General features: G+C 36.5%; 1 protein-coding gene across 1 annotated transcript in view; it reads left to right on the top strand.

The window, feature by feature from the left end:
* The window catches only part of whrnb (whirlin b), a 112,285-nt gene that overhangs the window by 35,871 nt on the left and 55,032 nt on the right, over nucleotides 1–21,382 (top strand). The window contains exon 3 of the mRNA XM_087253551.1: nucleotides 6,332–6,457. Within this exon, the coding sequence (XP_087109677.1) occupies nucleotides 6,332–6,457 (126 nt within the window). The remainder of the gene's footprint in view (nucleotides 1–6,331; nucleotides 6,458–21,382) is intronic.

Genomic DNA, 21,382 nt, shown 5'->3' with positions numbered 1-21,382 from the left:
AAAACTTTTGCATAAAACTGCATATGTTCCTGTCAGACAGCACACTCAAACATAAACCAACTAAATCTGCCTTAGGGGCAAAAAATCTAGCTGTGATTATCAGTTTATTAGTTATCTTTAATCCATTTTACTCCATTAAAAGTAAAACTGGTAATGCGTTTACAAGACCTCATGCATTGTTGGCTTATTATGATATAATCTGCTTAAGAATGTGGATGTAAACAAAGTCAGGGATTCCTCTCTGCTGCAAACCAGCTCTGCAGGTTTTTTCCTCTGTAGGTGCATTACCACACACACATACACACACACACATTCATCAGCTTTGTTCACTATGCCCTCTCACACCTTCATCCCAAATTCTGCCTCTTCAGCTAAAAACATCCAAAGGACAGCAGTCGCCCATCACAACACTGCCGACAAGGACTAAAACACTGCAGCCAAATACAATTCTGGTACTAAATAAAGCATCTGCCACGACTGACTCAAGAGATTAACATCTTTTATCTCAGTGTACAAGGTATCATTAGAGGTTGAGGTTTTTCCCCTAATAGAGCCTAGGGTTTATTTTGTGTGTTTTGCATTTGCACAATAATTTAATTGTAAAACACGGTCCCTCCCCTGCCATCCAAAGCCATGCCTACTGATATCATGAAGGCGCACATTAAAGATGACAGTAGACAACCCACTAGAACATGTCATTCACTATTTAGAAAACTTTACACTGCTCAATAATACTATTATTCTGAATGAAAAACTGTATTATACCTAGCACATTTTCAGTTGTGTAGTTTGCAAAACTTGTCATAATGTGCAATATTTCATGCATGCAAGAATTGCTGGTCTCACTATCTCACATGCTTTGTCCTAAAGCGACTGCTGTATGTTTATTGGTTGAACCAATGTGAATATAAAACCAACTTCACCTCAGTAAAGCAGGCTAGGCAGAATAGTGCTATTTACTAATGTTCTGTTGTTAAACTAAATAAAATTCTACATTACTGATGCTGTAAAAGGCCTTATGAAATTGAAAATAGTCACATCAATCTTTCACTGGAAGATTTCAGTGGCTGAACAACACTTTTGTGCATATAACCCATTCGTAAAACAACACAATCTAAATAAGCTTTGCTTGACTACAATAGTTTTGAACCATAACATGTCAAAAAGAAATACTTCACCATGCTGTCATCCATCCTCCAGCGTGCAAAAGTAAATTTAATATTTATTCACGATTTTAAAAGGTTTTGACTGAGCATTTGTTTTTACTGGTAAAGGAATAATAAGAAAAAAGACATAATACATTAACATTAGTTAAGATAATAACATTAGTTTATGCACCGTGATTTAATGCGAACTAACATTGAACCTCTGTATTTTCATTAGCTAACATGAACAAATGCTGCAATGAATGTATTGTTCATTGTTTGTTCATGACATGTTAATAAATACATTAAGATTAAGTAATACAACCTTTTTGTAAAGTGGTACCATGATTTCTTGATGAAAATAACATATGAAATTGAATACATTCACTTATTTTCAAGAAGCAAACACAGTGAATGGCTCACAAAAACAACCATGGACCATCCAGGCAACAACACAGCATTCGGAATCAAAATCAAGTTTTGACGAATTCAATAATTATCAAATATGTAAACATCTGGCGCCCTACCATACTCCTGGCACAATAAGGCGCAAGACATGCTTGGTGCATTTTGTTGCTATTTTCAGACCAGCGCAACAGTAAATTTCCTGTTTTGCTCTGCGTTGTTTAAATATCAAAATTATTTGTGCCACTTTGTGGACTCATGGGTGTGCTGGTCTATAAAGGAGAAGTGTTAAGGTGCAAAGTTGGCACCCAAATAGACCACGCCATAGAACAACTAAAATCTGGTCTAAAGTCCAGCAAAGATTGCTTTAGTTTTGCACCTGTGCAGGTCCAAATGCTTTCACATTGCTTAATACACAAATTAAAGAATTTAAAATGTTGCAAAAATTATTATTTTCTACATAAATATAAAAACTACTGCCTCCATGCTTTCTGTATAGCTCAGGGTGTTTTTTTTTTATCCACTTGTCGGATTTTGAAGATCTCTGCATCATCAAATGGGGCATAAGAATAGGACGTGTGTTTGTATATAACGTTTTTTGACCACACTTAATTCTTATTGTTTATGTATTCATTTGCTGGAAATTAAAACTCAATTTAGAAATAGTTTTAAAACAAATCTTTGCTCTTAATAAACAAAATTAATATGTAGACTAATGGATGTTATTAATGGAGTGAATACAATACTGTTTCCTTATCCACGAAAGTGAAGGAGAAAAAAAGTAAAGATAAAGAGAAAGTAAAAAGGCAGAATGGAGGAGGCTCGTTCTTTATTTTTGCACTGCAGATGCTCCGTTTTCTCACTAGTGAAGTGTTCAGTTTTTCCACTTTCTTTCCATGTAAATAGCAAATGCGCCATGGCACAACGCAACTGACTCTTAAAGAGAATGGGAGATGAGATTGATTTAATGCACGTTATGCTCAACTTACCCATAACTCATTTAAAGAATAAGCACAACCCTGTTAGACCATGCGCTGGGATGCAGAGCGTATTTATCTGTTTTTAAAATAGCAAAAGTAGATTCAAACATGCCCTTAATGTTTTTGCACCGTGCACTTTAGACTTTGCGCCTAGATCATTATATTAGAACCTCTGGTATTTAAAATAGACTTTTCAGGAATAGAAAATACTTACATACATTTTTTATAATCTCTTATTTTGTTTGGATTCTGTGGAGTGTTTTCTAACTGTATAACATTTAGGTTAATCCACCTACACTATAAAAACCTATGAAATGGAGCTTTTCACTCGTAATAGCTGTCTAAACTCCAGACAGTAGTTAATGCAACAACAAAAACAGTTCGTTTCTTGAGATTTGATTATGGATGACTCTAGATAGTCCTAATTACAAGCTCTGACAGTGATCTATATGTTTTGGATGGAGGCAGTGGAGCATGCTCGCTGCAGTGAGTCTTTAGCGGGGGATTTGTGCGGTTTTGGCTTGACTCGGGAGCTGCTGCAAACAGTATTTCAGGCACGCTTTAGGCCCAACTCACCTGGAATGCTCTTTACGTCAGTGTGATTGATTTGACCCATCTGAACTATCATTTGAGTGCAGATGAACTAGCCAAATCCATATTCCCCATTTATCACACTACGTGTAATGCATGAAGTGTGAAAAAGGACGGTTGTTTGTTGACCTGTATGCATGTATGTTTAATAATGCATGTATTTTAGCACTGTCTACAGAACAGAGCTTAATCAAATGTATGTCAGTTTCAACTAAAACTTTCCAGTCAGCAATACTTTACATTTATCACTACAGTTTAACCAATCAGACTTATCTGGGAAAAGGTCAGGCACTGTCTGTTTCATTACCTTTCATATGCAGAACCCACCTCCTTCGTAGTCTGAATAATACTGAAGAGAATCATATTTGAATTCTGGCTGTCTGCTGATTTTGTTAGTGCTAAACGATGCAAGATGAATAAAAACTGATGTAACATAATCACGTCAAAGATCGAGCTCTCAGAGAGGTAATAAACACAGCTTTATTTGATTTGCTGGTAATTGTTCATTGGGGTTCGGAGAACGCAGCGGTTGGTTGTGCTGTATCCCATACTTGAATCCTATTGGAATTTCATTCAAGTGAAGCATCAGTAAAGTCCTGATGGGTGGGTGGGTAAATTTATAGTCACCATGTCTTCATTGCCTTAGCGGCTTTTTTCCATAATGGGCATCCATAACTGATGAGCAAAATTAAGTGTGCAAACATTTCCAGATAGGAGGTAAATGATCCCATCCACCAACACATAATCTTTTTTTCCTGAGTGTCCACTTAATATGCTGGAAATGATACAGACAAATTATAGGTGCGTCTGGTTTGTAAAATATGATTGCTTTTAAATACTGAAATTTTAAAGTGTTTTTTTTTAACCATTCTTTTGTTGTTGTTGCTGTTTTTGCCTTTGGCTTTTTTATGTATTACTAATAATATGTAATAGTATTACAACTTAATAGTATTGCTTAAACTTGTAATATATGCAAATTTGTACAAACTATACAAAATGATTGGCGCCATTGATGTAGTGGTTAGATGGCACTCCGGTGTTCACAGTGACCCGAGTTTGATTTCTACCTCAAGGTCCTATGCTGATCCTTCCCCTCTCTCTGCTGCCCACAATTTCCTGTCTATACTCTCGACTATCCTATCTATTAAAGATGAAAACCTAATATATAACTGCATTTAAAGGCATAGTATACTTTTTGCAGCTTTGATGCATTTATTTCATCATCTATTATACACTTTATTAGGTACACCTTACTAGTACCAGGTTGGACCCTCTTTTGCCTTCAGGACTGCCTTAATCCTTCGTGATTCAACAAGGTACTGGACATATTCCTCAGAGATTTTGGTCCATATTGACATTATAGCATCACTCAGTTGCTGCAGATTTGTCGGCTGCACATGAATGATACGAATCTCTTGTTTCACCACATCCCAAAAGTGCTCTATTGGATTAAGTCTGGTGACTGTGGAGGCCATTTGAGAACAGTGAACTCATTGTCATGTTCAAAAAAACAGTCTGAGATGATTCACACTTTATGACATGGCATGTTATCCTGCTGGAAGTAGCCATCAGAAGATGGGTGCACTGTGGTCAAAAAGGGATGGACAAGGTCAGCAACAATACTTAGGTAGGCTGTAAAGTATCCCCCTCACTAATACATTACCACCACCAACCTAAACCATTGTTACAAGGCAGGATGGATTGATGCTTACATGTTGACGCCAAATTCTGACTCTACCATCTGAATGTCACAGCAGAAATCGAGACTCATCAGACCAGGCAACATTTTTCCAATCTTCTGTTGTCCGATTTTGGTGAGCCAGTGCAAATTGTAGCCTCAGTTTCCTGCTCTTAGCTGACAGGAGTGACAAGGTCCTTCTCAAGGTTTGAGATGTTGTGCTTTCAGAGATGCTCTTCTGCATACCTCTGTTGTAACGAGTAGTTATTTGAGGTTCTGTTACTGTTGCCTTTCTATCAGCTGGAACCAGTCTGGCCATTCTTCTCTGACCTCTAGTATCAATAAGGCATTTGCATATTCAGAACTGCCACTCACTGGATATTTTCTCTATTTCTTACCATTGTCTTTAAACCCTTGAGATGGTTGTGTGTGAAAATCCTAATAGATCAGCAGTTTCTGAAATACTCAGACCAGCCTGTCTGACACCAACAACCATGCCACCTTCAAAGTCTCTTAAATCACCTTTCTTCCCCTTTGTGTTGCTCGATTTGAACTGCTGCAGATCGGCTTGACCATGTCTACATGCCTAAATACACTGAGTTGCTGCCATGTGATTGGCTGATTAGAAATTTGCCTTAATGAGCAGTTGGACAAATCTACCTAATAAAATGGCTGGTGAATGTAAATAGTAAATGGATAGTTGCCCAAATTAAAAATATGCTTATTTTCCAATTTCTTTAAGGTCTTACATTTTTAGAGCGTCCTGACAAAATTGCTTTCAAGTTGTGTTTACGGGCATTGCTAGTTCTCTGTGATGCCCATAGCTCTTTCACCAAGACTTTTTATTTTCTTGTCCAATACTAAATTTATAGAATAAAGTTGGTATCCATACGATGTGCTTTTATATTTCTCACATTTTCTTTTCTGCTGAGCTTATTAACAGCTACATTTGATTTGCAATTACACTGTTGGCACACTTCCAAGTTTGTAGTGCACTAGAAATAGAATATAGTAATATAGAAATAGAAATAGTGCAAATAGAATATTGTCTATCTCAGTTTTTAATTGAAAAGACTGTTATTTGAATCATGTCGCAGCTATGATTTAAAGTTGATCATAGTTAAATGTTAAAAACTCAAAATCATTATTATTATCAGTTTCAAAATAATAATAATAAAAAGAAAGAAAGGGAAAAAAATCTGAAATGTGACAGTCTGAGTTTTAGGCATTGACTCAACCATTAGCTTCAGCATTATCGGTAGGTTTTAAAATGCTTGTGACAGACATCATTGCTGTTTTTCCAGCTCATTTGTATAAAGATGAACTTCTTGACACTCTCAACCCCTTCTCAGCTGTCAATCCAATGATTCCCGTGGAAACCTAATGCTAAGCTCCCATAGAGAATGAATTGGACACGTATGGTTAGATTGCTCTAGGAGATGCACAACTGCGAGGACTTGTTAGTGTATGCATAAACAAGTGAGATGAGCATGATAAAATGCTAAAAAGGTGTGTGTGTGTATATTTCTCAGGTGAATATCTCACTGGATGATGGCCGATCTTTGGGTCTGATGATCCGAGGTGGTGCTGAATACGCTCTGGGCATTTATATTACTGGAGTGGACCGAGGCTCTGCTGCCGAGTACAGCGGACTGAAGGTAAAACATCTTGATTCACAACCTGTAAAATTGACTTGGCAAATATTAGAGAGCCGGCTTTGACTTCATTGCAATTATTTGTACCTCGTCTCAGGCGTGAGCCAATTTCTTACACTTTTAATTTTTTTTTCAGTCGAAATGACACTTTTGGATGCGAGCAGTGTGCAATGATTTATTAATAAGGTTTCAAGGAACTCATCAGTCAATCAGTGACTCAGCCAGTCACTGCTTCATCAGTAATTATGTCTTACTTAATGGGCCAAAATTTACATACCACCTGACATCTGACAGGAAAGTTAATCACCTTTCAGTCTGCAAGTCATTGTGTTTTGACTGGGAATATTCTTCAACTGCTCACTTGAAAACATTTCAGAAGTGATGATGTTTGAGTTTAGTTTTTGGAAATGCCACAAGTGTCTTGCTGTAGTTGTGACGTGACCATATTCCGGTTGTCTAATTAAATTTGTGGTGCCAGTATATTGGCCGTTGTGGCCCATGCCAAACTGGAAAATGTTGAAACAAAGCTGCACTTAATCCAAAGCTGGCCTCATAAAAGATTGAGCGAGCTCTTAACATTTTGGCTTTCATCCATCGACAGAAAGATGAAAGATGCTTCCTTTTTCTCCAGTCGGCCAGAGAATGAGCTGGCCAGGCAGACTTTTTGGAAAATATCAGAGGGTTGAGTCTATACCCTTGCATCACTGCGCTTTAATCTGTGGAAATGGATTGTTTCGCTCATAATAATCAATCCTTTGCATTTGTTTGTTCTTTTGTTGACTTTGCATGGTTTTATCAGTCTAGACGTTTCCCTCTTTGTAACCTCTTGTGCATGACTTATTCAGAGCTTTAACTTCAACATCGGAGATGAATATTTTACGTCACCTTTTTGGTAATGCAGCTCCGTGCTTGTGCATGTCCACAACTGTTCATTTCTATTCTTGCTGCTCTGTTGCATGGCAAAATTTTTTTAAAAAAAGGGTTGATTTGTAATCGTCTCATGTCTGGGTTGCTGTTTACTTTCTCTGGCAACAAAACGTCAGACATTTCTTATCATAATTTGTGAGATTAGAAGGACAACACCACATTGACATGCTTTATTTATCGAGCATTGGGATAAGAGTGTTGTGTCTGAACAGAAGTGACAAGGATCATTTATTTGATGACAGAAATTTAAAGGTTTTGGACTGGGAGCTTTGTTAAAACTAAAAATTTTATAGCAGAGATATCCAAACTAGGGCTTTGATTTGGCCCTCCATCCCATCAGAGAAGAGAGGGAGAATTTTGGTGAGGTTTTGGTTTGGGTTAATACCTTTATATACCTGCCAACACTCAAGATTTTCCCCAGTAGTCTACCGTATTTCAGACCCTTCTCCCGCCACCCCCCTGTTTTTTTTTTTATTTATCTTTTGGAAACCTCCCGTAATTTCACCTTCAGCTTTCTGATACAGTCTGTAACACCCCTGCGTTGCCAACTTTGGTATAGTGCTTATTCGATCACAGTGGCCCCCCGAAACCTATGGAGTCAGAAAAGACTCACTCAGAAATTCACGCAAAAGGCACAATGTACACATGCGTAGCCAAATTCACTTGCATAAAATCAAATTCACGTGCATAAAATATTTATTTATATTCACAAAAAAATTTCACATGCACAAAATAAAAATACATTTTCATAAAAAACGTTTCACAAATGCAAAACACCATTTACAAATGTATAAGAGTGTACAAAAAGTTTTGAATGTTTTAAACTTGCGAGTTCATCCTGAATGAGAATGTGCAAATCCTCTTTCACGTACGACTCCCCCTTGATACGTGTGTGTGTATTTTTGAGACTGTCCTGCCAGAGGCAGGGCAATTCGTAACTTCAAGGCCAATCAGATGAGAGCTGTAGTCGATGACACCCACTCTGCGCTCCATTTGCGCAGACTGTTCCTCTCCAGCTTGGCGAACGGAGAAAGCAGCAGTCGCAGTTGCACTTTTTTTTTCATTTATTTAATTATTTGACCATAGCCTCACTCTTTTTATCCATTATTTTGCCTCAGCTCCGCTCTTCTTATTTATCGTCTTACAGCCCTGTGAGCAAAATATAGCTTGCAGGGTAATGATGATATAATTATCATTCTGGCCACTAAAGCATAACAGCGCTATTGGGGTCGAGCGGTTAGCACGTTGCGTCACGACTTCATTGATCTGTGTTTGATCCTCACCGGAGTAATTCTTTTTTTATTTTTTTCTTCCATTTTTATTGTTGAGACATATAAAACTGTAAGGTTGTTGAACATTTGAAGTTCTAAAGCAGCTGTTTTCTTGAAAAAGACGTGATAGTGTAATAAGAAATTGAATTGGAAATTAGCTTATTTTAATATAGTCTGTTGTGAACTGAGGTGGGCCGGTCGAAGGCTTAAAAAGGAGTCCCACTCCGGCCCTGATTATATCTAATGATTGTAAACAGGCTGCTGTTGTGCTTTAGTAATATGTAGAATATAAATATAACATTAATACTTTTCGGGATATTTTTAACACAAATCGAGCCTCTCAGATCATCACCCTGTTCTATAGTTCTCATTCGTTCATTCATTTTCAGTCCCTTTATTAATCTGGGGTCGGCACAGCGGAATGAACCACCAACTTATCCAGCGTATGTTTTACTCAGCGGATGCCCTTCTAGCTGCAACCCATCACTGGAAAACATCCATACACACTCATTCATATACATACACTACACACAATTTAGCTCACCTAATTTACCTATACCACATGTTTGTGGACTGGCACAAACTGGAGCACACAGAGGAAACCCACGTGAACACGGGGAGAACACAGAAATGCCAACTGACTCAGCCGAGGCTTGAACCAGCGACCTTCTTGCTATGAGGCTAACTTGCTACCCACTGTGCCAGTGCAGCCCGTTCTGTAGTGTTTTGTAGAGTAAATAGCCGTTCGGCCCCCGGTGGTCAATGCTGCAACTACACCATCTGTCTCTAAAAAAAGGGAGCATCTTTATCCATTAATGGCTTTAACAGTGGATACAGATTTGATTATACATCATCGTATTTCAAGTCTAGTAAATGTTGTACCAGTGTTCATTTTTTGGTGGGCCCTTTTGGAGGGCTCTTAATAGCTCAAAGTTGAAGATGTTTTTGTCTGCGTGTTGCTTTTGACGTCACGAGTCAAAAGATAGATTCAAGTGGTTTGGGACTGTGCTTGTGTGGTGCCATTAACTGATCAAGGCTGTCATCACATTTTCTCTTTTATTTTGTTTTGCGGAAGAGCAGGGGGTTTTAAAACGGGGTCAGGTAAATGCAAAGGAGTGCTAAGAGGTCAGGTTTTTATTTTAGCAATTTATATAACCCTTATGTCCTGTGGGGGTGTTTACAGGGTGCTTTTGAGTCTTACAGTAATTCGGCTATAACCTTTTTTTCTGTGTTTTAGCTAGAAGGATGATTTGTGGTGCCAAATTTTATTTTTACACATTTTTTGAGAAAATTATTTGAATAAAAAAAAAAAAACTCAATCAATACACTCTGGGTAAATTTACTACCCTTTTATTATGTTCCAGATGAAAACATCCACTAATTAAATTGCTGTAAAAATGTATCAGATACATTTTTTTTTTATTTCTTTTTCGCATAAATCATATTCCTGATCAAAACTACTAAATTGCTTAGAAAATTTACTGGATTTTAACTCTTTAATTGTCAAATTCACAAACGATGTCACTGATTTGGTGAAAAACACAAAATGATATATTTTCAATATAAAAAGTAATTGTGGACTGGATTTTTTTTACCTTTTATCAAAGTCTTGGACATGTGAAACAGCATTACCTTTGCATTGTTTTTGATTGATTTAATTTTTTTTCTCCCTAATTTACTGTTGGTGGCTGTTTTTGCCCTTGGCTTCCATTATAACCACATTTATTTGATCACAAAGCCATGACACCATATAATCATGTATTGTTTTGATTGTTGGTGTTTTTCCCTGCTGGGAAGAGTACAATTGTAAGTTGATTATCAATTGGCACCATTAACCCTTATATAGGCCTGTGCAAAAAAAAAAAAAAAAAAAAAAAAAAAGCTTTGTTTCTGGCTTTTATATGGAGTATAACAACAAATTAAAGTCTGTGTATGTGTGTCTGTGAGTGTGACCTTTACACACTTACCTTGATGTGTCTGAGAAAATCAAAATATGCATCTCAGCTCTCAGAACTACGTGTAGTAAATAAAAACAAAGACTGTGTATTTATGCACCATCACATGCAGTCAATGTCAATAGGGCGAAAACAGCCACCAAAAGTAAATTAGGGAGATAAAATGAAAATCTAAAAATGCATCAAAGGCGATGTTGTTACTAATCCTTTGCATCCAAGACTGTAAAAAAAGGGTTTAAAAATCCAGTCCACTCTTACTTTTTAAATTGAAAATACATCATTTTGTGTGTATTTTTCACAAAATCAGTGACATCATTTGTGAACTTGGCAATTTATTAATTAAAAATTCTGTAATTTTTAAAAACATTTAGCAGTTTTGATCAGGCCTGGGGTTAAACAGATTTATGCAAAATAATTGAAAAAAAAAAAGAATCTGATGAATTTTTATAGCAGTTTAATTTAGTGGATGTTTTCATCCCTAACTTAACAAAAGGGTAGTGAACAGTGCACAAGGGTTAAAGTCTTATTTGTTTCATCCCATTTTACTCTTTTAACTTTATTAAATGTTTTATTATATTTCTATTTTTCTGGTTTGAAATCCAGTGGCAATATTAAATTATTAGAAATAATTGATTGTGAATTTTTCTTAAATTTTACAGACACTTTTAAAAAATAGTAGTAATACTGAGAACTGAAATATAATTTTCTAGAGTCTAGAGACATTACATGTGTGCACTTGATAGAAATTCAGATTGCAGGCAGTAGTAAGTGTGAAACTAGGACATTTGAATTTACAGTGTATGTTATGAAGGACATTTTAACTTGTGGAATTTAAAAGCATTTCTGTCTGCTGATATCTTGAACAGCTTATGGTAGAAAGATTGTTTTACAACCAAAACATACACACTTATACCCATTTGCTAAGAAATTTACCTCAGCATTCCCAGAAACACCAAGGAAAAGCTCCCACTTTTTCCCCTGCATAATTACATAATTCAATCATCAGACCCAGTTATTATGAGTCTTTGCTGCATATGAACCTTACTGTATTTCAAGAAGTCATAAATCTCCCCCTGGCCTTTGAAGTGTTTTGTTAGGTGTACAGCTGATGACGAATTGCCCTCATGGCTAAGAGATGAAAGATTGACTGCATGTTTTATTGTAGAGGCTTTTCAGTTAGCTCTTTCTATAATTGTGTGGGTTTTAGTGTTAGGTTGCTTCTTAATTTGAACCTTTTGTCAGTGGACCACAGGTCCTGCTCTGTAATGAGTTCATCTAAACCCCCAGTCTCCTCATCAATACATCAATACCAAACTCTCTTTCTTATAGACACTACAAGCAGAAATATATAAAGTTGAAGATGAAGCATTTACAATGTATGAAGTGCTTGAGTACAGTCCTGTGAGAATCAGAGAAATTTTTGCGTGTGTGTGTTTCCTTATCAATTTGTATGCATGTATGTATGAATGAATTATTTTAATATTATTGACCTTTAACTGGCAACAAAACCACTTGGTTGACTTTTTGTTAATAGGTTATCATATATATTTTTTATTTTTCTAAATTGAGTGTCAGCAACACCATTTAATCCAAGACATAGGCCAAATTTTTTTTATGTTTTAAAAGGCACCTACTTGACTCCTTTTTCAAGATTTAGGATTAGTCTTTTGTGTCTCCAGAATTTGTCTGTAAAGTTTCAGCTTAAAACACCCCTCAGATCATTTTTTAATTATTTGAACTCTTTATTGATTTTTCTTATTTGAAATAATGCACATGAATATCAACTACAGAGCATTAACATAAAGTAGAAAAATACAAAATAAATACATACAATAAATAAATAACACCATATAAAATGAGTAAGTAAACCAAAACACATACAAGAGAAAAAATAAAAAATAAAAGGGTGGGGTGTTGCTAATATCATAGCCTTAATTATTTATTTGACTGGTTACATATTTGCTAACATTGTGGGTCACAGAAATGTAGAAATTTTCCCCATTTAACAAAATAAATTTCAATCTTTCCATGTAAACTGTAGAGTTTTTTAAAAGCTGCAACTCATCCTAACTCTGAGATCCACTCGAAGATCTGAAGTCTACTGGAAGATTTCCAGTTTTTAACAATCACCCGTCTGCCTGCATGATACAGCTCTGTATCCACTGTGATTCAGCTTTATTCATGTGGTTTAAGGGACAGGGATCACCAAGTATGTGTAAGCTTGGGCAAAAGTCATTCTGGGTCTACGATATCTTTAAGGTATCCATGCACCTCTCTACAAAAAATGTTGGACTACCCCTCAAATTATTTACTATAGCTTTACGAATATTGGGATTTTCTGCTCTGAACAAGCTGTTTTTGTTGCCTGTGCTTTTAATGGTCGTTCTCCTCGCCCGCCATTCCCACGTGCCTGTCAGAGTGTGCCTTAATCTCCACTTCAGCTCCGTTAGATAAACAGCACAGTGACAGACATGAAGGAAGCAGATCTCACATATCATGATGTATGTGTTGTCGAGTTGCAACGATGAGTCACACACAATGTCATTACAAAGTTCATGTACACACACACACACACACACACACACACAGACACACACACACTTGATCAGATTTGATGATGATTGATGATCACAGAGAGCGCAACAGATCTTTTAATCCTGGTTGCTTTGTGCTCATCCTGTATTGTTGTTATGATTATACGTGTTACTAAGGAGACATGTAGTCATGGTCATGGCTGTCATTCAATTCTGTGAGAGGGGAAACCACACTCCTATGTCATGTTGTGGTGGGCCTAAAAATGGGAGGGATTTAAATCCCATTTTAACCTCAGGAAATAAAAAAAAAAAAGAGACTTGTTGTATTTTTATCACCCCAATATGATATTGGGCACATTTTACCTACACACAGTTCTGTCCAAAAAGATGATTTTAAAATTTTAAAAGATGTATCTTAAATGGGTAAATATATGTATATGTATTTTTTTAATGTCATTCATAAAGATGATGGCAAAGGAACTTTTCAGAAATATATATTTTTTAGGCTGATTTTGAGCTTAAGTAACTTTTTCTTATAATTATTAAAGTTGAAAACTGCCTAACATGTTGGTAAAGATTATAATACATATATTTACACTTATATCTTGGACAAAAAAGTTCAATTGAACAGAAATTATTTGAGAGATCAATTTAAATCCATGTAATGTTTCTTTGCTAAATTTTACTCACTCCAAAATTTTGAATGATGGTGTGTATGTAATATATTACAAAGCTGTCTACCTCACTGCAGACCGCAAAGTTTTGATCCTCCTACCAGCTCTTAAACAGATGGAGCTTCTGGCAAAAATCCTGGCCTTTGAACTCAATCCATAATTCCTTTCTACTCAACCACATTTTCCTTCAAGCCACCTCCCAGGCCTCTTCCCGAAAGCCCTTTCTCTGTCTGCTTACCTCAGAGCCATGCAGATTAAACTTTCGCCATGCTGGAGGTAAAACTGACTGATGGCCCGGCATCTGTCCCATCTGCGTAGCTCATCACTGGGCCTAATTAATGTTCGTTTCCCTTAGAGATGAGCTGGGCTCACCTGGATCTGTGGTGGATGTCCGTCAGACACATTTATCTGTGCCTCAACACTGCTGGTGTCCGGCACATCTCTAGCTGACAGATGAATGTGATGACTCTTTGTGTGTTTAGGGGGAAGGCCTGAATAACTTTGTTCAAATCGTATATGGTTGTTTCATTAAGTCCCACCTGGAGAACACAGAGGGACAGCCGGAGGCATTCGAGGATGGAAATAGAGTGATAAAATGGTCTAGTAAGAAGACTCACTAAAATGTATATGGGTCATGTCTGAAGTCCAACATAGCTATTGCTCCTTAAGGTGTTTCACTTTCAATTTGGGACAGATCCAAGCTCTTATAGGTCGCATTTACATGGCTTGGCTCAAGTGACCCAATTATTTTTTTTTTCCTGTCGTTTCGCCAAAAAAAGAACAAACAAAAAAAAGGTCTTGCTCTGTTCTGTTTACATTTACACTAGTTTAGTACCACTTAAACAAAGAGTTCACCCAAAAAATGAAGATCTGTCATCATTTTCTTCCAAAAGAGGACAAGGTACTATTAGCCCGTTTTCACTGAGAGGTACAGTACGGTATGGGTCGGTACAGGTCAGTACCAAGATCAATGAAAATAGCCTACTGTAATGTCTGCAATTATGTAAAATAAGTAAATAAATAAATGCAACATATATGTACACATACAGCCACTTAAAGTCTCTGATATGTTACCAATTCCAAAAGAAACTACACACAGCATATATTTAGTCCTTATTTGGGTTCAGAAACAACTCGAAATATAGCCCACGGTTGGTGCAAACCTCTCATATGTGTCTTTAATCTTCACCAGCACATATAACCTCTGTTAGAAAGTAATTCAGTCATTCCGAGTTCACAGTGCAAAAGGCGATGGTAATAATCAAACGTGACAGATTTTTCATGTTTTATGCTGCAGTTAGCATCATTTGCTGCTCTGTTTTTTCCGGCTTCTCCTTTGGATTTTTGCACTTCACTCTCGTGTTTGTCTCCTCCTGAAAGCATCAGATATTAGAAGTGCTTCCATAATCGCACGCACCTTATTAATGTGAGCTCAAGAAGTTTGTTATTTCAAATATAGACGCGCGCAAGCTCTCTGGAGACAGTGAAACCGCTTGCATTTTTAGACGGGCTCGTAAAACAACTGGACACAGCAGTTTTTGTTCTTCTTGGTTTGTGGCTGTTCATCAAGATGACGACAAAGTTTTGTTTGAGCTCAGGTCGACCATGGCTTCTTATTATATGTATATATTATTACGGTGTATTGTCTCAGCTGTGTATTTTAAAATGGCACTTCCATTGCTTTCATTATCCTGTTTCTGCGAATTATGTATCTTTGTAAACCAATAGCATTCAGCTGTGCGTCTAGCTTTGCCTTTTGTTTATTAACTAATTTATTTTTTTATTTTTTTGTGCTAGGTACCTTTTGCAAAGGGTGACCAAAATGTGGTATGGTACGGTTCGCTTTTAGGTACCCTTTGACAGTGAAAACATCCATAAAAATACACCATACCATACCGTACCATACCACTCAGTGGAAATGTGCCATATATGTGCCACTCTATCATGTTTTATTTGAGAGTTCACACTTACACTGCTAAAACCGTAACACTGTTACGTTTTTTTACGTAAAATAATTGTCATTAAGTTAAAGACATTTCCTTAAAATAACAGTATTTATGTAATTTACTGTCTGTTATTTTACAGCAAATGTCTGTAAATTAACGGCCGCTGTTTTAAGTTTTTTTTCCGGCTGCTGGGGTGCCGAAAAAAAGTAAAATGACGATTTTTTTAAAGTGTAAGTGTTACCTCATCTATTTGGTTTAGTCAATTCACTTATGTTGCATGTCTTTGGACTGTGGACTGTTTGAACCCAAGGAAAACCCATGCGAGCACGGGGAGAACATGTAAACACTACACATAAAAATTAACTGGCCTAGTATTTACTTGATCTTGTGACCTTCTTGATGTGACGCTACAGTTCAAATCACTGGGCTGCCGTGTCACCCTATGTAGGAAAAAGTAGGAGGAGTAGGGGTGGAAGGGGGGATTTTTAAGACAAATATGAGGTAAGAAAATCTGGTTATTTATAGTGTGTTAGGTTTCATCTGATTGGTAAATCATGTGTTAGCTAATGCGGGACCAGTCGTTGTCAATCATAATCAGTTCATAAGTAAACTTCACTATGTGACACATTGAACAAAAGTGTACATTTCAGTGCACTTCAGGGGACTTTTAAATATGCATGATTTGGTGTCTCTTCTTACAAATCCAATGACGCTGATCATGACTATTCCCTCGGACCAATCAGTGATCAGCAGTGTTCACACATCACATTTTTGCTAATGGCACAGCTCACTTGGAGCCTCACTTGAGGTGGTCTGCATATCTGTCTGCTTATTCGAAGGCATCTTGAATAAAACAGCTCACACATCACCCCCTTTGTAAGTAGGGACTTGTTAGGATGCATAAAGAAGTATGAATCAAAGTTAAGCGTCATTCTCTTTATAGCAGGAGTCTGCAGTCCATATAAACCTGTGGAGGCTCTACATTGCAGACACTGAGTTTAGGGACTGATTAATTATTAACATCACTATACATTTCCTTGTCATTTCAGGTGTAACATAAGGCTTACATCACAAAATGTTTGGATTATGCATGTAACTATCCATCAAATATTTATTTGTTAACCTACTACAATTTTCTGCAAATCTGAACCAGTTACAGAGAGATTTGTGTGAGCAGATTCACTGCAGCTTTGAAACATTTCATATAATTGATTCTTTTATCTTAGGCAAGGGTAATTTTAAAAATCCTTTTTCAAACATATAAAAAACATATTTCACACTTTTTGTCATAAGAATTTTTTTTATCAATTTAATGCAGATTTTTTTCAAATAGTTTTTTTATTTTTGTAATAATCCTTTTTAAAACTTCTTTGTAATCTTAACATTTTAACGATAAACATAAAGCAGTGCATTTGAGTGTAAACCGCACAATTTTGGATCCTCCTACTAGATTGGGCTTTGCAATAAAGATACAGGGGAATTTTGAAAGCCTAATAAAACATTCTACACTATCTGTCATAGACTAAAATTATTGAAAGTAGACATTATTTGACAGCATACCTGACTATACTAAATAAGTGGAGATAGTGAAGCTAACTTCACTTCATGTGCTGTCTGACAGCTGTTGTGTGTATTTTTTAGTAACTTGTGTATTTGTTTATAGAGCACATTTATCGAGTTTGAGGGTGGTATGATGCCTCAGTGGTAAGCACTGTTGCCTCACAGCAAGAAGGTTGATGGTTCAAGCCCCGACTGGGCTAGTTTTTCTGTTTGGAGTTTGCATGTTCTCCCTGTGCTCACGTGGGTTTCCTCCGGGTTCTCCGGTTTTCCACACAAGTGCAAAGACAACAAATTTGGCTGTTGTGTATGTGTGTGCATGTGTGAGTATGAATAGATGTTTCCTAGTACTGGGTTGTGGCTAAAAGGGCAGACGCTGTGGAAGCATATGTTAGAATAATTGACGGTTCATTCTGCTGTGGTGACCCTTGATATTATTGGAACTAAACTGAGGGAAAATTTATTTCCTTTTTAATTTTAATTAACCACAGAGGGTCAGGGTCTCAGTTTAACATCCCATCCAAAAGACGACAGTATGGTGTCCCTTTACTGGGGCATTAGGACTCACACAGACGGCACATTGAGCACTCCCTGTTGGTCTCACTAACACCACTTCCAACAGCAAATCAGTTTTCCTATGTGTTCTTCCATAAAGGTATTGGCCAGACTCAGCCCTGCTTAGCTTCAGTGAGTAACTGGTGTTCTACTGATTTGTCCTACCTACTTAGATTGTCCTACCTCTCGTTCAAAAAGTAGGTTGCACATTTTAAAGATGCAATATGCTACTTGTCAGATGTTGCTACCAGTGTAAATTTGAATGTGGAGTACTGTGATATGAAGCTGTAATATCACCCTAACCTTCCTAACCCCAACCCCAGAGCAAATACAGTGTTGGTAGCAAAATCTGTTGGGTAAGATAAAATGTCAGGACACTAGTCTCGGGCTGCAAAGTGACATGGCTTTAGCCATAAGGGTTGCACTCAGAAAATATTGTATCAGGAGTTTAAGATGTAGAATTTTTTTCTTACAAGAACTTATATGTTAATCGGTTTTGACACAATCTACAATGTAAAAGCGCTATAGATATAAACTTGAATTAAATTGAAAAAACTGACAAGGCTTTAAAATGCTTGCAGAGAATAAACTTTCATGTTGATGAAAATGTAAATGTCATTTGGGTGCAGCAGGCATGCTAAAACCAAAGAGGTTTTAGTTTTTAAAACTATCTGAGACGTGAGCTGAAAGGCTATAAGATGCCATATTCAATTTATTTTCTTAACTTGCTAAGATCAAAATTTTTATGTAATCTTTTTTATTAAATGTGTTTAATTATTTCAAACTCCATCACTTTTTTTGTAAAGCTAATATTATTATCATGTGTAGATAACTTTGTGTGCGGTGAGGCTATTTGATTCTGATTTCCCACTCTGAGGAGTCTTGTCATTCTCATTAATAAATGACTTTCCTGATGGTCTCAGAATGACTGAATTGTTTTAATTTCTGGGACTTTTCCCAAAAGATGAACAAAGGAACTTAACATGTAGTCTTTGCATTTTGATGATTGACTTTAACATTTTTACCCTTTAATATCAAAATCAAAATAATCAAATTTTTTTGCACTTTAAAATGTGTTTGTATGTTTTTTTATACATAAATACATTTTACATAGTTTAAAATTTCATTATTGATGCAATTTCTGTGGAAACTATTATTTCTATATTTTATGCTCATTGTGTTTATATAGGGAACATTCCATTATGTCCTTATCATTGTCACATGAGTTGTACAGCCTTATTATATGTAACTCTTTACCAGAGGCTTAGTCCTGATTGTCCCCAGTGGGTTACGAAGATAAAATATAGTTGTGTACAGCAGTATCGAAGGCTATTAGAGGAAAGTGGGATGGATAGAGTAGTGTAATGGTGCAGAGGGCGGAGAAGTCAGAACAGAATAGAGGGATGCAAAGCACAGCAGACCGTTGGAGAGTGTGATAAAGGAGTAGAAGGGTTGGTAGAAGAATGCCAGTGGTTTGCCTTCTGTGAGTAAATGAATGATCCTTGAGTTCCTGCAGCTTATAAATCAGCACCCCCCCCCCCTCTCTTTCTCTCTCTCTCTCTCTGTATCCCTCTCTTTCTCTACTCCAGTGAGTTATGGTGCGTTCTGGCTGCTGACTCCACTGCATGAGGAACGTTTGCACACAGAGGAAGAAACAGACACACATCGATAACTAATCTTTCTTTATTATTTCTCCTTTGCTGAGGAGAACAAAAGGAGCAATGGAAGAGGTTTGGTTTGCCCCTGTAATAGAAGAAATGTTGGTCAAACAAAAATCATGTCAGTAATTACTTTTTTTTTCTAGTTAAAAGGAACACAATTCATTCATTGATTTAAAGGTCATTGATGGTCCTATGGAGGGTCTCTAAACTTTCAAAAGCAACTTTTTCACAGTTAAAGATCTATTTGTGGAAATTTTGGCATATTGACACCACAGAAACGAGGGGAAAAAATTGTTCTAAGAAAGCCATTTTGTGGATTTAAATTAGCCTCTATCTCAGAACAGGGCCTAATCATAGTAAGAAATACACACATTAGAAACGACAGTGATGTAAGTGCAAACTGAATGGATGAATATGTGCCTTATAAAACACTAGCACAGTATTTTAAAGTGTTGTGAACATATCAGTTCAGAAATTTAATGGTAGCAAAATCTAAATAAATACCTGTCACTCTCCCTCTCTTCTCAGATGGGATAGTTTATCCACGTTTATTCCTAGTTCGGGCATTTCTGGTCTAGGGAGAAATTAGTTCAGTTCTGGATAGTTCATGTGACTGAATTCTTGTAACTACTTGGTGTGAATGTAGTCAGGTGGTGTGAGGTCTTCCTCTTCATTGTAAAAAAAAATTTAGAACTTTGTTGTTGTTTCTTTTCAACTCTCTTTCTCTACTTTAGTAAAAATTACATCTTTCTCTACTTTAGTGTAATTTTTTACAGTGTAGAGTTGAATTTTCAGCATCAAAAGTCGACAAAGCAGTTTTATATATAGTTTCCCATTTTCTCTCTTTTAATTATTTCTTTTCTTTTTCTTTTATTATCATTATTTATTGTACTTATTACACCATGCTGCCAGCCTCAACTTTTGTTACTGACTTGTTTATATGCTTAATTTGTAAAATGAATGCACATCGCATATTGTTAATGCACATCATATACTGTGTTGTGTAATATGAAAACTGTCACAAAAATCTGATAAATAAATCTTTAACGTGTTGAAGAAAGGAAAAAAATATATAAAAAAGTCGACAAAGCAGAGATCAACATCCTATAGTACAATTGACAACTGTGAAATGTTTTCTTTACCGTTTTGTAGATGAGCTGATATTTTCAAAAATGTTTGAGGTTTACCTTTATATAAACTGTTTGTATTGACCATATGTCAATAGCCAAAAATAATAAAAATAAAAATTATAAAAATAATGTTTTGAATCTGTTGAGATGCAGGATGATTTAGAGCAGAGAACGTATCTAGTGTCATGAAGCACGGTAAAACAAGAGTGTTACAGTCATTGATTGTTGTCCCACTGTGCTGGACTGCTCAGTGAGTGTTTCATGTGTAATATTCATTGCATCGATCTGCAGAACATCACTAATATTCTGTCATGGCCGAGTAGGTTTAATGAGAACAGATTGAGCGCTTTTATCTGTGCCTTGTAACTGAATCATTTCCAGTGAATGTGCCACTATCCACTCCTTCACTTCCTCTGTCAGTTTGTTACTGAGCGAATTCGGAAACGAGACAGATGGTATTCATAAATGACCGTCTACCTGGCACATTTTACAACAACAAACTTCCTAGCGACGCAGATTTCATTGTTTCATATACAAATCATGCTGAAAGGATGGCTTGTTTATTGGTTTTCTGGCTTAATTGAAAATCTGTATGTGTTAATTTTCTATTTGTCTTCTGCGTGGGCTTTGTGTTGTTGTCTCGGGCGTTATTATGTTTCATTTAGTCTCATTTGGAGTGTCAGGTCTCTGATGCTTCTCTCTGTTTTCGTATTTTTAG

The sequence above is a fragment of the Danio rerio genome, chromosome 5, assembly GCF_052040795.2.
Source record: "Danio rerio strain M-AB ecotype USA chromosome 5, GRCz13ab, whole genome shotgun sequence".
NCBI lineage: Eukaryota > Metazoa > Chordata > Actinopteri > Cypriniformes > Danionidae > Danio > Danio rerio.
Note: the sequence above shows the minus strand (reverse complement) of the source record. Positions and strands in the feature narration are given on the sequence as shown.